The sequence below is a fragment of the Astyanax mexicanus genome, chromosome 3, assembly GCF_023375975.1.
Source record: "Astyanax mexicanus isolate ESR-SI-001 chromosome 3, AstMex3_surface, whole genome shotgun sequence".
Classification (NCBI taxonomy): Eukaryota; Metazoa; Chordata; class Actinopteri; order Characiformes; family Acestrorhamphidae; genus Astyanax; species Astyanax mexicanus.
In genome coordinates, this window is record NC_064410.1 from 7193446 (window position 1) to 7206696 (window position 13251).

Below are 13251 nucleotides of genomic sequence, written 5' to 3' on the forward strand. Positions count from 1 at the left end.
CAGCTCCAGCTCCAGCACCTGCTGCCACAGCTCCAGCTCCAGCACCTGCTGCCACAGCTCCAGCTCCAGCACCTGCTGCCACAGCTCCAGCTCCAGCACCTGCTGCCACAGCTCCAGCTCCAGCACCTGCTGCCACAGCTCCAGCTCCAGCACCTGTTGCCACAGCTCCAGCTCCAGCACCTGCTGCCACAGCTCCAGCTCCAGCACCTGCTGCCACAGCTCCAGCTCCAGCACCTGCTGCCACAGCTCCAGCTCCAGCACCAGCAGCTCCCGCTGCTACAGCCTCAGCTCCAGCACCAGCAGCTCCCGCTGCTACAGCCTCAGCTCCAGCACCAGCAGCTCCCGCTGCTACAGCCTCAGCTCCAGCACCAGCAGCTCCCGCTGCTACAGCCTCAGCTCAAGCACCAGCAGTGCCTGCCACCCATGTGGTACCCACTGCCCCTGACCCGGTACCTGCTCCCAGAACTTTGTACACCCCCAAGCCTACTCCCAGAACAATGCTCGGTCCCAAGCCCCGTGATTCCCGGCCTGCCCCGAGGCCTTCTGACTTTGCCCCCAGTGCTGTGTTTGTACCCATGTCTCTCCCTGTCCTGGTCCCCGTGTCTGTGTTTGTGTCCGTCCCTGTCCATGTATTTGTTCCAGTTCCCCTGTCCAGTTTTGTCCAGCCCCCTGTCCAGTCTCAGCCCCGTGTCCAGTCCCAGTCTCCGTTCCCTGTCCAGTCTCCGTCTCCTGTTCGGTCCCCTGTCCAGTCTCTGTCTCCTGTCCAGTCCCCTGTTCAGCCATGTGTCCTGTCCCCGTCCCAGTCTACATTCCAGTCTCCGTCCCATGTCAAGTTCCCTGTCCGGTCTACGTCTCCTGTCCAGTTTCCATTCCCTGTCCAGTCCCCTGTCCCGTCTCCGTTCCAGGTCCTGTCCCCGTTTCGTGTCCAGTCTCATGTCCAGTCTCAGCCCCTGTTCGGTCGTTAGTCCCGTCTGTTCCCTTCCTCTGTTCCCTCTCTCTCGGCGCCCCTGGTAGTGGCGCCGTTGAAGGGGGGTTATGTTACACCCTAGCCTTTGTCTGTCTTGTGTTTTCTCCCTCGTTTGGTCTCTTGTGCTCCTGCCCCTCTGTTTTCCTGTCAAGTGTTTCCAGCCATGTGCTTGTGTTGTTGTTTTTGTCTCCACCATAGCTCCGCCCCAGCCCTGCCCTAGCTATTAGTGTTCTCACCTGTGTCCTGTTTGTAACCCCGCCCTCTCGTCATCCCAGCCCAGGTGTTTCTCACTCCCCTCCTGTATTTAAGCCCCTCTGTTTGGATGTTCAGTGTCGAGTCTTTTGTATTTTGTATCCTGTATATTTTGTATCCTGTATCCGAGATCCTTAGTCTGTATGTATCCTTGCTGCCCGTATGTTTCCTAGTTTCTTAGTCTGTGTTTCTTAGTTTGTTATCCCAAGTCTTGTTGTTTTGCGTTACCCGCGTTTTATTTGTTTTGATTTATCTTGTTTGTTTAAAAATAAATATCTTTGCACTTACGTCCTCCTCCATCCCTCCATCACACCCCAGCGTAACAGTCTCAGCAATAGAAACTGACCTGAGCGTTCACGATGTGAAGGCAAGCCAGCAGCTCATTTAAAGGAACAGCAATGTTATTTTATTATTTATTATACTGCAGCGCGTCTATGTGTGCGCATGTTTAACGAGCGGGGGTGTATGCGTGCATGGTTATAGGAATGATGGTTGATTGTTGTCTAGGTCAATTTCAGTCAGTGGTGGTGTCAGAATTAAATAAAAATAGCCCTAAATTTAGAATGCTTTGTCATTCAATTAAAATGTAAGTATAAAGGAATACATCATAGAAGGAATTATCACACACAGTGGACAGTGTGGTGCAGGGATCGGCAATAGGCGGCCCACGGGCCAGATGTGGCCCACAAGCATCTGGCCCGTGAGGTTTTTGGAAATATAATAAACGATAATGAAAAAAAAAAAAATAAATAAAAATAAATAAAATGCTTCTCTGGTGAGTTTTTGTTAACATTCCACCTATTTCTCTGTCGCGCTCATCGTGACTTTAGTTTCTGCCCATTTTCGTTGTCCCATTCTTGGGCTCCCTGTCTCCTTATAAGGGCGTTTTTCCCGGCTGTGTCCCAATTCACTAGCTAGGGTAGCGATATAGTATTGGACCACGACCATTTTTTTCCCTTTCTTTTTGGGTTTACCTGCTTTAATTTCAACTGTTCTGTTCTGGGTTCAACAACCATCTGGGCTGGAGAGCTACTAGTCTGTAGCACTCCATCCCATTATACTTAATTTTCTACTCACAGGTGAGCGCATCGTTCATTTGCTTCCATGGGAAATGGCAAAAGTCATGGGACACACACTCATATTTGAAATGCCAGAACTTATTTCTTACAAACGCAAAAAATACAATTCATCGTAAGGCCCTATTTTTGTATAGAAATAGTGTATAAGTGTGAGTTTGCTCCAAAAACTCATTTGCTCCAGTAACAACCTTTACTCTTCTCAAAAAAAAAAGGCTTTACACTAGATGTTAGAACATTGCTGTGAGGATTTGATTGCATGCAGCCTCACATGAGCATCAGTGATGCTAAATGCTGGATGAATAGGTCCACTGTTCCAACTCTTTATATCGCTCTAGCTGACTTGGCACATGATTTTGTGACGTTAAGCTCATGTTTCTATTGGTCATTCTTGTCCTATGGAGTTTATACGAGCCAGCTCTGGAGTCATGTGACTGCAGCCGAGCTTGTGTGTGTTTGCTTGTGTGTGCTGCCTACTCTCTTTGCCTTTCTCCTTGTTGCGGAGCATGATGAGCTGCTGCTCCAGCCTCTGCTTCTCCAGCTCCTCGTGCCTCTGCTGCTCCAGCTTCCTCTTCTGCTCCAGCTCCTGCTGACGCTTCACTGCCAGGAGCTCCTGCTGCTGCTGCTCGTTCACACACACACGAACACACACACACACACACACAGAAACACACAGCCGGGAGGCAAAGGTAAAGAGGTCACACCGAGTACATATTAACTACGTCATAACTCCCCCTTGCAACACACACAAGACGTCAATTCGAGACTCAGTGCACACACAAAACAAATCAAAGGTCGATACAGACACACACACACACACACACTCACACACACACACACACAAAACAACTCAACCAAGTCAAACCTTCTCACACATTTTTGCTTCTCTCTGTGAAACACCAAGACCTGCAAGATTTACCTCGATCTACACTCTCTACAATCAGAACTGTTGTGGCCTTCTGAGTATTCACAGTATATTTATTGTATATTGACAGTTTATATATATATTTAATGTTTAAGTGTATACTGATGGCATATTTACAGTGTATTGACAGTATTTGATAGTATCAGTATACACAGATAATATTTGAATGTATATTGACAGCATATGATAGTGGTTATTAATGTATATTGACAATATATTTATTTATTTATTGTCTTTATCGACCGCAGTGTTGAAGTTACTCTACACTAACAGTGCATAACTACGTATATATTGACAGCATATTTGCTGCATGTCGAAGGTATTTTTAGTATTAGTGTGTACATCAATAGTATTTAAGTGTATACTGACAGAATATTTAACGTATAATAACAGTTTTTGATAGTAGTAATGAATAGTGATAGTATTTAAGTGAACATTGTTGACATATTTACTGCATGTTGAAGGCATCTTAGAGTATTCGTGAATACCGATAATACTGAAGCATATATAAGTAGTATTGTATTTTTAGTGTATATTTTTATTAACAATATATTTACTGGACAAGGACAGTACATTGACTGCATTGTTTACTGCATTGTTAAGGTACTAAAATTGAACAGTATGTTTACTGTATAGGGACAGCATACAGACAGTATGATTGGTATATTGATAGTATTTAGCATTTATTGACAATATGTGTACTGTTTTTTGAAAGTGGATTTTTCTTTTATATTAACAGTTCATTGACCCTATTTTAGTGTTAAGTGGAAGGATTTGTACTGCATAAAGACAGTTTACCTACTATACATACACAGTATTTTAGCGTATCCTGACAGTATATTTATTGTTAATTGACAGTATGTTGTGTATTTTGTAGTAGTGTATTTTGACAGTATTTTAGTGTACACTGACAGTGTAGTTACTGTATATTGACAGAATTGAATGTATATTGACAAAATATTTACTATATACTGGCAATGGTTTGGTGCACATTTAAAGTACAGTAATGATGCACCTTATGAAACCCATCAGGTATTAAAGCTCACCTTCCGTCGTTTTTTCTTTCATTTTAAAATGTCTAGTTGTGGTCTCTAGTATGAATGAATGACATGTGAGCCGTTTTTGTAAAAAAAAAGTGCTCAGGTGTCTCTGTATAGCTCTTTTTTAATGGACTGTTTTAGGGGTGTGTCCAAAATGACCGGATTCCAGCTTTGTCCATGAATATTCATACATGCAAACAGCATGCAAATATCTCTCCTCTGATTGGCTAGGAGCACTGCGACGCCCCTCCACCGCTCTGCCGCTCACTGCCTCCCACCTCCTAACTGATGAGCGGTGATGTTGCGTCGCTTCAGCTCCGCCTCTGGGAGTTTCTCGAGCCAAGGTGGGCTGGTCTGTGAGTTTCTGCCTACGTAGGCAGAAAGATAATTCAAAATTCACCCGTTTTTCGGAGGGGGGGAGGGGGGATTTCTTTGCTTAGCTCCTGCAGACAATGGGGGCTGCAAAACAGTTTAAAGTGCAGGTGTACACATTCAACTCGGAGAGACCTACTGTATTCCACAAAAAACAAGAAAAATCGGATTTTCGCGGAAGGTGAGCTTTAAGGAGCAGTAAAGCCACTCCGCTGAAGTCCAGTGTTATAAGGTTTATAAGAGTTTCAGTGAAGTTTCTCCAGCACTAAGGCTGGAGAACTAATCGGACTGTAGTTTGCGTGTTTACCATGTTAAAACAAGCTACATTAGACAAACTGCTAGGTGATAGTGCCCAGGGTTACCGGAACACTCAGGGTTCCTCAGGCTAACACTATCGGGCAGCATTTACTAGCGCTAACCGTGGCTGGCTAGCAGTACTTTAGCACGGCTGGCTAGCGCTGCTAACCAAGGCTTGATAGCACTGTTAACCGTAGCTGGCTAAGCGCTTGCTAACCGTGACTAGCAACCTTCAGATTTTGATCCAAATTCCTGCACGGTTTTAGATCACATGAGTCACATGACCCACTACTCACATTACATCAATAAAAATCACACTAGACCAAAGCCCGTCAGACCCTTACTGTCCTTCATAAGTAAGCATGTCACACCCTTGTCTTATCTATTGGACCACGCTGGTACCTTGAGGTGCTCCTGCAGCTGGACCTCATGTTGGCGGGTCAGGACCTCGTGCTGCTTCTGGAACTCGGCGAAGAGCAGCTGCTTCTGGAGCTCCTGCTGCTGCTTCAACAGGAGCAGCTCGTGCTGGAGCTGCTGTTCCCTCAGCGCCGGGTCCATCCCGCTCAGGGCGTTTAGCCGAGGGTCCGTCCGCAGGTCCACCGGCCCTCCTCCTCCTCCTCCTCCACCTCCTCCTCCTCCGCCTCCACCACCGCCTCCTCCACCCTGCTCCCCGCCTCCTCCTCCACCGCCCACTGGACTCTGCATGCCAGGAGACAGCGAGCTCTTCACCTCCACCGCTATGGAGAAACGGAAAAAGAAAGAAAGAAAGAAAAGTCAGAATTGGACTTCTACAGGTATCAGCACCACGTGATAATCAAGGGATCCATCTTCTCTTTGTTAGCATGCTAGCATTAGTTGCTATAGTAGCTACAGTTACTACATTAGCTACATAAGGTACATTGCTACACTGTAAAAGCAAGGAGGCTAGAAAAGCTAGCAGCTCTATTTCAGCTTTCAGAGTACAGCTTTAAACAGGACTCGACCTGCTGCCGGTTTAGAACGAGTTACATAAGAACAAAAAGGCCATTGCAAATGAGTGTATGTGTGTATATGTGTGTATACTGTATATATATGTGTGTGTGTGTGTGTGTGCGAGACAGGAGGCATTCCACATTCCTGTTTGCGTGTGCAGCATTTATGCCAACCCCAGGATGACATTTGCCTGCGTCACTCTGTGTTACTGTAACAGCGTCTAACTTTCCTCTGCCGTAATGTTAACGGATAACCCCTGGCATCGAGGGTCTGTGAACTATTCCCTATTCCACGGTTTCAACTCTGATCCACGATCAGTCCAGAAGCCTAACCTCAGGCATTACAGTGAACACAGTAAGACATGGTTCAAGATACTGATAGAAAGAAAAGAGACAGAGTAGAAGCCAGAGGCCGAGGTCTCAGGCTAGGAGTGGGCAAGGCAAGTGAGCAGTGGTGGGGTCTGGCGGTGATGCCTATGGTCAGGGATTTTGTGCCTTATCTTACAACCTGTGTAAGAAGCTGTGATGCTCATTGCTATCTTACACCCCATCAACAGTCTATTTTAACTTCTTGCATCTGCAATGTTTAAATATCAACAGTGCTTGTGAATATACAGTATCTATGCCGATGGTTGTGGTGGTCTTGCTATCTTGGCAATGGAAAACACAGGTGCGCCACTGTCTGAAAACAACCTAGATAGGCGTAAACACGCAGCAGTGTGCAAACCCAACTTCTACATCAACTATTAACAGAATACAAAATAAAATAACATTGATGTTCCCATAAATTATCTGCTCGCACACCTTTACACCATGAATGAGCAGGTCAGTTTCCTCAGCCAAGAAGTGCAGAAGCATTGCGCCGTTAAAATAGCTAGCTGCCAAAGTCATTGAGCACATGGCTCTTAAAGGGAATGTGAGGCAAGAGACACGCTGATTGGTTTATTTCACATTATGCCCAAAAAAAACACGAAGAGCATTAGTAGAGAATTAGTACGTCTTTTTTAAGGATACTTTTCCCATCATTGCAATAGCAAAGACACCATGACACACCCTAAATCAAGCTACATGGTATAGCTTCCCTATAGATTGCTAAAATAAAGCCCCTTATCTGACCAGACGCCAATTAAAGGCACTTTTCTTATGATACACCTTAATATCATGTTGGTAATCAGTGGTCAGTACCTACCAAGGACATGGGTGACCAAAGGTCACTGAAGTGATCCATTGGGGTCCCACTTCACAACTTATATGATACATATGGGGTCTGCTGTTAATCTCTTGGTGCCATTTGTCCACCTAAGGCCAAAAGGTTACAAATACAGTGTCATACTATTCCTTGCTGATGTAGACCTGTTAGCCCACACTTTAGCTGTTAGCTGCTTATTCAGGACAAGAAACTACACAAAACAGAGCACACTAGCTAACTAAATGCAAAATGGAGAACTGCATGTTTTTATGCCAGCTACATGCCTAGTTTCACATTACTAAGAGGCTTGTCCAACGCTGCCATCACCACATTAGCATGCTGGCAACATGGTTTATCCAGTTAAGTTATGGTAGTGGCACGGCCCGGCTAGCCATTACGCAGATCCATCAGTTGTTAAGCACTCACACTAAACGGTTCTGTGGGCCCAAATTGGGTTAGGTTAGTTTGTAGGCATTCTGTGCCGAACCACGCCTCTGCTCAAAACTGTTCGGTTTTCCCAGCAGTGGAAAAGTGTCTCGTATCAAGACAAGCAAGCACTGTTTTGGTGGCACAATGGTGGGTAAGCCACACAGTATTAGTAGGCAAGGGAGTCTAGAGTTTAGATTTTCTGCCCGAGCCCAAGCCTGTGACGTAGGCGTCTCATTTTGAATGCTAAAGCTATGGTGTGATAATCACAATATAGCAAAGTAACAAATCAAACTGTGTTTAAAAAAAAAATAGTTACACAGATTAGAGCTCCACCACTTGTCCATGTTACGCGCTTGACTTAACTTGCAGCACTGTGTGCAGCTGTTCTAAATATTTTTTTTTCTTAAATAATCTTAAAGGTCTATGCTTCTTCAGTGTTGCAATGTTAAGTAACATCATTCTAAATAGAAGAAATAAGCTTAGTTTTAAAGCTCTACTAAAAAAAATGACAGGTTTAAATCAGGCTTGGGCTCATAACGAGGGCTCATATGGGGCAGGACAGGGCAGAATGTGCACAGGCTCGGGTCAGGTTGGGCTGGATTTTTTGGATCTGATCTAAGCTCTAAGGAGGCCTGTGTTACAGCGGATCAGAATACTGTGTAAGCACTCGCCAGAGCAAAGACCCGATCTCCGAAGACCTCTCAAGAAACAAAAACAAAACTCTCAAGACCAAACAGAACATCCAGAGCGCAGTAACCCAGTAGTACTCTGCCCCATTTGGCCGGCAGTGTCTCCCTGCCCCAGTGTGAATCAGTGCCTCTGTAACTGCTGACCACTGCGGCGCTTTCTTCCACGCTATGAGCTGCGTCAGCTTTCCAGGAAAACTGACCTACTGCCACATCTGGCACTTTCTCACAGCACATGCAGAGCCCTCGCTGCCCGCTCCTCTTCCTCTTCTTCTTCAGTCTTTCCGCTCTCATCACTCCACATCTGTCATCATGTTTTCTAATGGCATGAACTGAGCACGCTCAGAGATAAATGAGACGCAGGCCGGCTGGGACACGTTTCAATCAAATGCCTTCCGACTAATGTCCGACGCAATCCGTAACTTCCAAGCAAACAATTTTAAATCAACAAGCAGTGCCACCAGTGCAATCAGTAATTTCAAAATCTTTGAATAAGCCACTTATTGCTAAAGACAGAGAAATTCACCATTATTCCCAAATTTCACAATGAGAATAACACCATCAATAGTTCACAGGATTCACTCATGCGTGGTGATGCTCCAGCCACAGCCATCTCTAATAGGAAGTCCAAGAGAGCACAACTGGCCTATGATGTATGGTGGGCAGGATTGACAACCATCTACTAGGGGTGGGCAATATTATATCGTATACAATATATCGTGACACAGAAATATCATGATATTAAAAATCCATATCGTGATAATAGGGCTGTTCTGTCTTAAAAGTAGTCTATTATTTACTGTGAAGCTTTAGGTTTATTTATTGTATAATTGTTTTAGTTTGCAGTTTATATGCATGCACTAAATATTCTGCAATATTATTTGCATTATATTATTTTATGCTATATTATTTATTTTGCCACATTGTGATTATTCTGTTATACTATTATACTATATTCCTGAAATGGATGCATTATTTTAGTTTCCCTTTATCGCCAAGTATATCGTTATCGCAAAAATACCCTGAAATATCGTGATATTATTTTAGAGCCATATCGCCCACCCCTACCATCTACCCCATCACTCAGTACATTTCTATTCAGTGTAGGCATTTGTTGTATGCAGCTGATGTAATAAAATGGAATATTAGCCCATGCCATGCTCCCTGTGCTGCTAGCATCATGCAAGAGGTGAGTGCAACCTAGTAGGTGGGGGAGGGCAGGGCATATGGTGAAAGATTATTTAATCTACAATAAATATATATAGTAGGAAAGCACTGCAACCAAAATTATAGAGGCAAACTGAATTTCTTGCCCAAAAATGGTAAGAAAGGCTCTTTCGGCTATTTTTTAGATGATATTTTTCTGCTGTTTTTTTTTTTTTAAAGCACTAGTCCCTAATATTTCTTTCTGTTAAATTGTAAGCAGTAGTAATCCTGAGTTAGGAGAGGCCAAAATATTCAAATGAATGGGATCAGTTTCCTGGCATGACCATCCTTCCAATGTCTAATATATTTGTTTTAAAAACAGAGTGGTCTGGTAGGTTTATTGACTGTTCTTGCTCTTTGCATTTTAATTGCATTCAATACATGAACAAAATGAACATGAAATAATCAAATACAGAGAAATTCACTCTTCACACAACTTATTTACATTAACCTTCATTAAAGAGAGGTCTCAAAAATGCACAAAACTTTTGGACTAATGCTTTTTTAAAAGCAAGTGAAAAATACTTTTGTGCGTTTCAGCCCAAATTTTCATTTTGGTGTAATGCTAATTTCTAGACTATAATTTTTCTTGTTTCATATAATTTATTTAAAAATTTTACAAGGCCAAGTACCAAACCTACTCATTAGGACTCGCACCATCACTAGAAATGAACTGATGCAGTATTGCTGATTAGCATCACAGTGCGCTCGGAGGAAAGTGCAGAGACTCGGTTCTTATACATCAGCTCACAGACGCAGCCTTGTGCTGATCGACATCACCCTTTGAAGTGATGTGAGGAGAGAGTGTCATCTACCCACCCAAAGACAGCAAAGCCAATTGTGCTCTCTCAGGGCTCCGGCAGCTGATTGCAAGCTGCATGACCGGGACTCAAACAAGCGACCTCCCGATCATAGTAGCAGCGCCTTAGTCTGCTGGACCACTCGGTGCCCTATTATTTTCTTTGAATGGACTTCATGGAACAAAAATTGAACATATTTAGATATGTAGAGAATCAATAAATCGACAGTCATAGCTAAGCGGTAAACACACGCCTTCAGACAAAGCAGTGGTGAAGCTTTCTGTCATATGTCACAGACTCATCACACACACATACGCACACTCAGTGTTGGGAACTGATGCTGTTCTGCAGTCTGCGGGGGTCTCAGGTGTGAAGTAAAGCAGCTATAAACAGTACCCCCCCCTCCCCAACCACCCCCCCACCAAACCAGCAGCGCTGCTGAGAACACATTAACCCAGCCGTCACTCAGCCGCAACAACACCTCACAGTCCTTAGTTTACCAACACGCCAATGCGGCGGAAGCTTTCGGCTTACGCAAGATCAGATTAACCCTTCCTTCGGCAGGCGGGTGAAGGTGCCGCATATCTCCAGCGCCGGGGAGCTGGCTGACCACGCCGAGCCTTTGACGTCAGAGCGTGGCAGAGGTCACGCCGTTCTACTGACCTGATGAGCTTAGCCCAGATTTCCTCTGGCACCTTCGTGGAGCTGTCTATGAATGGACTTTCAGTGGGCCTAGAGCTCTGCTAGATACCTCACCTTGATAGGCTAAACACTGCAGGAACTAAACATAGCAGACATTAACCTATCAGCTAATGCATTAATGCTAAAAAAAAAAATTAATTACGCTCTAAAAAGGGGTTCATCGATGGTTCTTGTTTTGCTAGTGAGTAACAGATCATCAACGCATAATAGTGTAAGGAGTCTGGTAAGGAGTCAGGTGACTTCTGCTTTGAGAAAGACACCCAGAAAACCACTGACTCATGATTAAGTTCCACCTCATGAGGTTCGAACTTATTGAAAGAGATAAAACTAAGGAGGTTTTCAGCCCACAGACCAAACCATTATGGTTTTTGATTGGAAAAAATTAGCCTGTTGGGAGCATCGGCAAAAAGTGTTGTATTTCAGAATGCTGGGGACAAACAAAGGTGGGCAACCCATTATCATGTTTTACTACATCAAGTCCAAGTCCATTTCTCACTGGATTTCTCCATCAAAGGCTGAAGATAACCAATAAAGTCCTTATAGGGAAGTCAGTTCACTTGGTGGACATATTTGCAAATACAACCAGACAGTTATTTCTAGTCATGAAGGACCACCCTTAGATATGCTTGAATGGGGAGAGACCAAAATACTTTGGATAACCGTACATTATTAAATCACTGCAAAAAAAAAAAATCTGATAAAAAAAAAAAACTCAGTTTACAGTCTATAGTGATTAGCTCCATAATGCACAAAAAATAAGAGATCTTCCGGCTTGTTCTGGCTACTGTGCCTGCACAGATCTCCGTAGCCTTCTTCTCTGCTCTCGGCACAACCAGCAAGCTGATTGGCTCTTTTTGCTGAAGAGCTTTATCCTTCAAAAAGATGCCATGATTAGCATTACAGGAACTCCAGTAAAAAAAAAAAACTCCATGGACATCTTGCACACAGGAAGTAAAAATGTAACTTTTTTACTAGGAAGTTTAACTGCTAAAAGGAGATTCAATCAGGTTTTTCTATCCAAAAATGAGTCAAGGGCAACAGGTGGGGTGGGCAACAGAGGGCAGAGTCCAGCAAAAATCTGCTGATTTTCTTGTTTCAACAGACAGAGTAAGTAAATCTGGCAATTAATGTTGAGTTAAATCAGGTGTGCTTGGGTATTAAACACAAATCTCACTTTTTACTACTTGCCATGTTTTAATAAAGACTTTTAATTTTTTTCTAAGATAGTGTGCCCGGAAGTTACCTGCTCTGGGTAATTATTTACTTTTTTCTCTTGTGGATGCTTATAGATCCCCTTTTGCCTTTACAGCCGTGACTCCTGCAGCGCTTCTTGTATTTCTTGTACCTGGATTGGAATTGACCATATTGTTCTAAGTAAAAAAAAAGGGTTCTCTGGAAACCTTAAAAGTGTTACACGGAACCAAACCATTGTTAAAAGATATAAAAAAGAAAAGATAATCAGGGCTCCAGGGGGTTGCCACTATGCTGCCACTATGATGTGAGGACCGCTGGTTTCAATCCCAGGTTTTGTTGGTTGGCATCAGCAGCCGGAGTCAGAGAAAGCAGAACAGCCTATGCTCTCTTTGGGTGAGTAGTTGGCATGCTCCTCCCTCTTTTTTTACTCCCAACGTGACGTTGGTCAGTACAGGCATCTGTTGTAGCTGATTAATCAGAGCTAGCGATCTGACGCTTTCCCCTTTCAGCAGCATCAGCAGCAACAGTTTGATAAGAGGCGGAGTCTGATTTCACATGTATCACAGGAGGTATGTGCTAGTCTTCACCTTCCTTGTGTTGGGGGCATTGCTAGTGATGGGAAGGACTACTGGGTGGGTGAAGAAATGGGCCTTCCCAGAGACTGTAAAAAAAGATGGACGCCGTGTCGCCGTTCCCATTCATTCAATGAAAATGAAGCCAAAATCTTCCTCCCTGTTGGCGATCCTGATACCCGATTCTGCGCAGTAGAGATCAGAGGAGGGAGAAAGACTGTGGATAGCAGCCTACTCATTTAAATAAACCCTCCCCTGAGGGCTGCCTCGAGGTCACAGACTGCAGAGCGGGGCGGAGCGGAGCTGACGGTCTGTTATTGGTCCCGCCCATAACCAGCCCTTTTACAATAACCACACCTTTTTTAAATACAGCTGAATAACGTTTTAAAAAACGAATTCTGTGGGGATATAAAAAAATTGACAATATAAGCAGAGGTTACACTAGCTGTTGCATTTAAATAAAGGAGGTAGAATTACAGTATATTGATAAAAATGTGATTGAATGTTGTCTGTTTTGCCATTGAAACCTATGGGAATGGGTGGGGTTACACGGCTTTCTGAAACCGAACAGCA

At 43.9% G+C, this 13251-nt stretch overlaps 1 protein-coding gene across 3 annotated transcripts in view; it reads right to left on the reverse strand.

Moving 5' to 3' along the window:
• The window catches only part of hdac5 (histone deacetylase 5), a 198102-nt gene that overhangs the window by 53237 nt on the left and 131614 nt on the right, over positions 1–13251 (reverse strand). For all 3 annotated transcript variants that reach the window (XM_049476086.1, XM_022668032.2, XM_022668031.2), the window contains 2 exons: positions 5332–5666; positions 2773–2917 (listed from right to left, as the gene is read on the reverse strand). In XM_049476086.1, coding sequence (XP_049332043.1) covers positions 2773–2917; positions 5332–5666 — 480 coding nt within the window. The remainder of the gene's footprint in view (positions 1–2772; positions 2918–5331; positions 5667–13251) is intronic.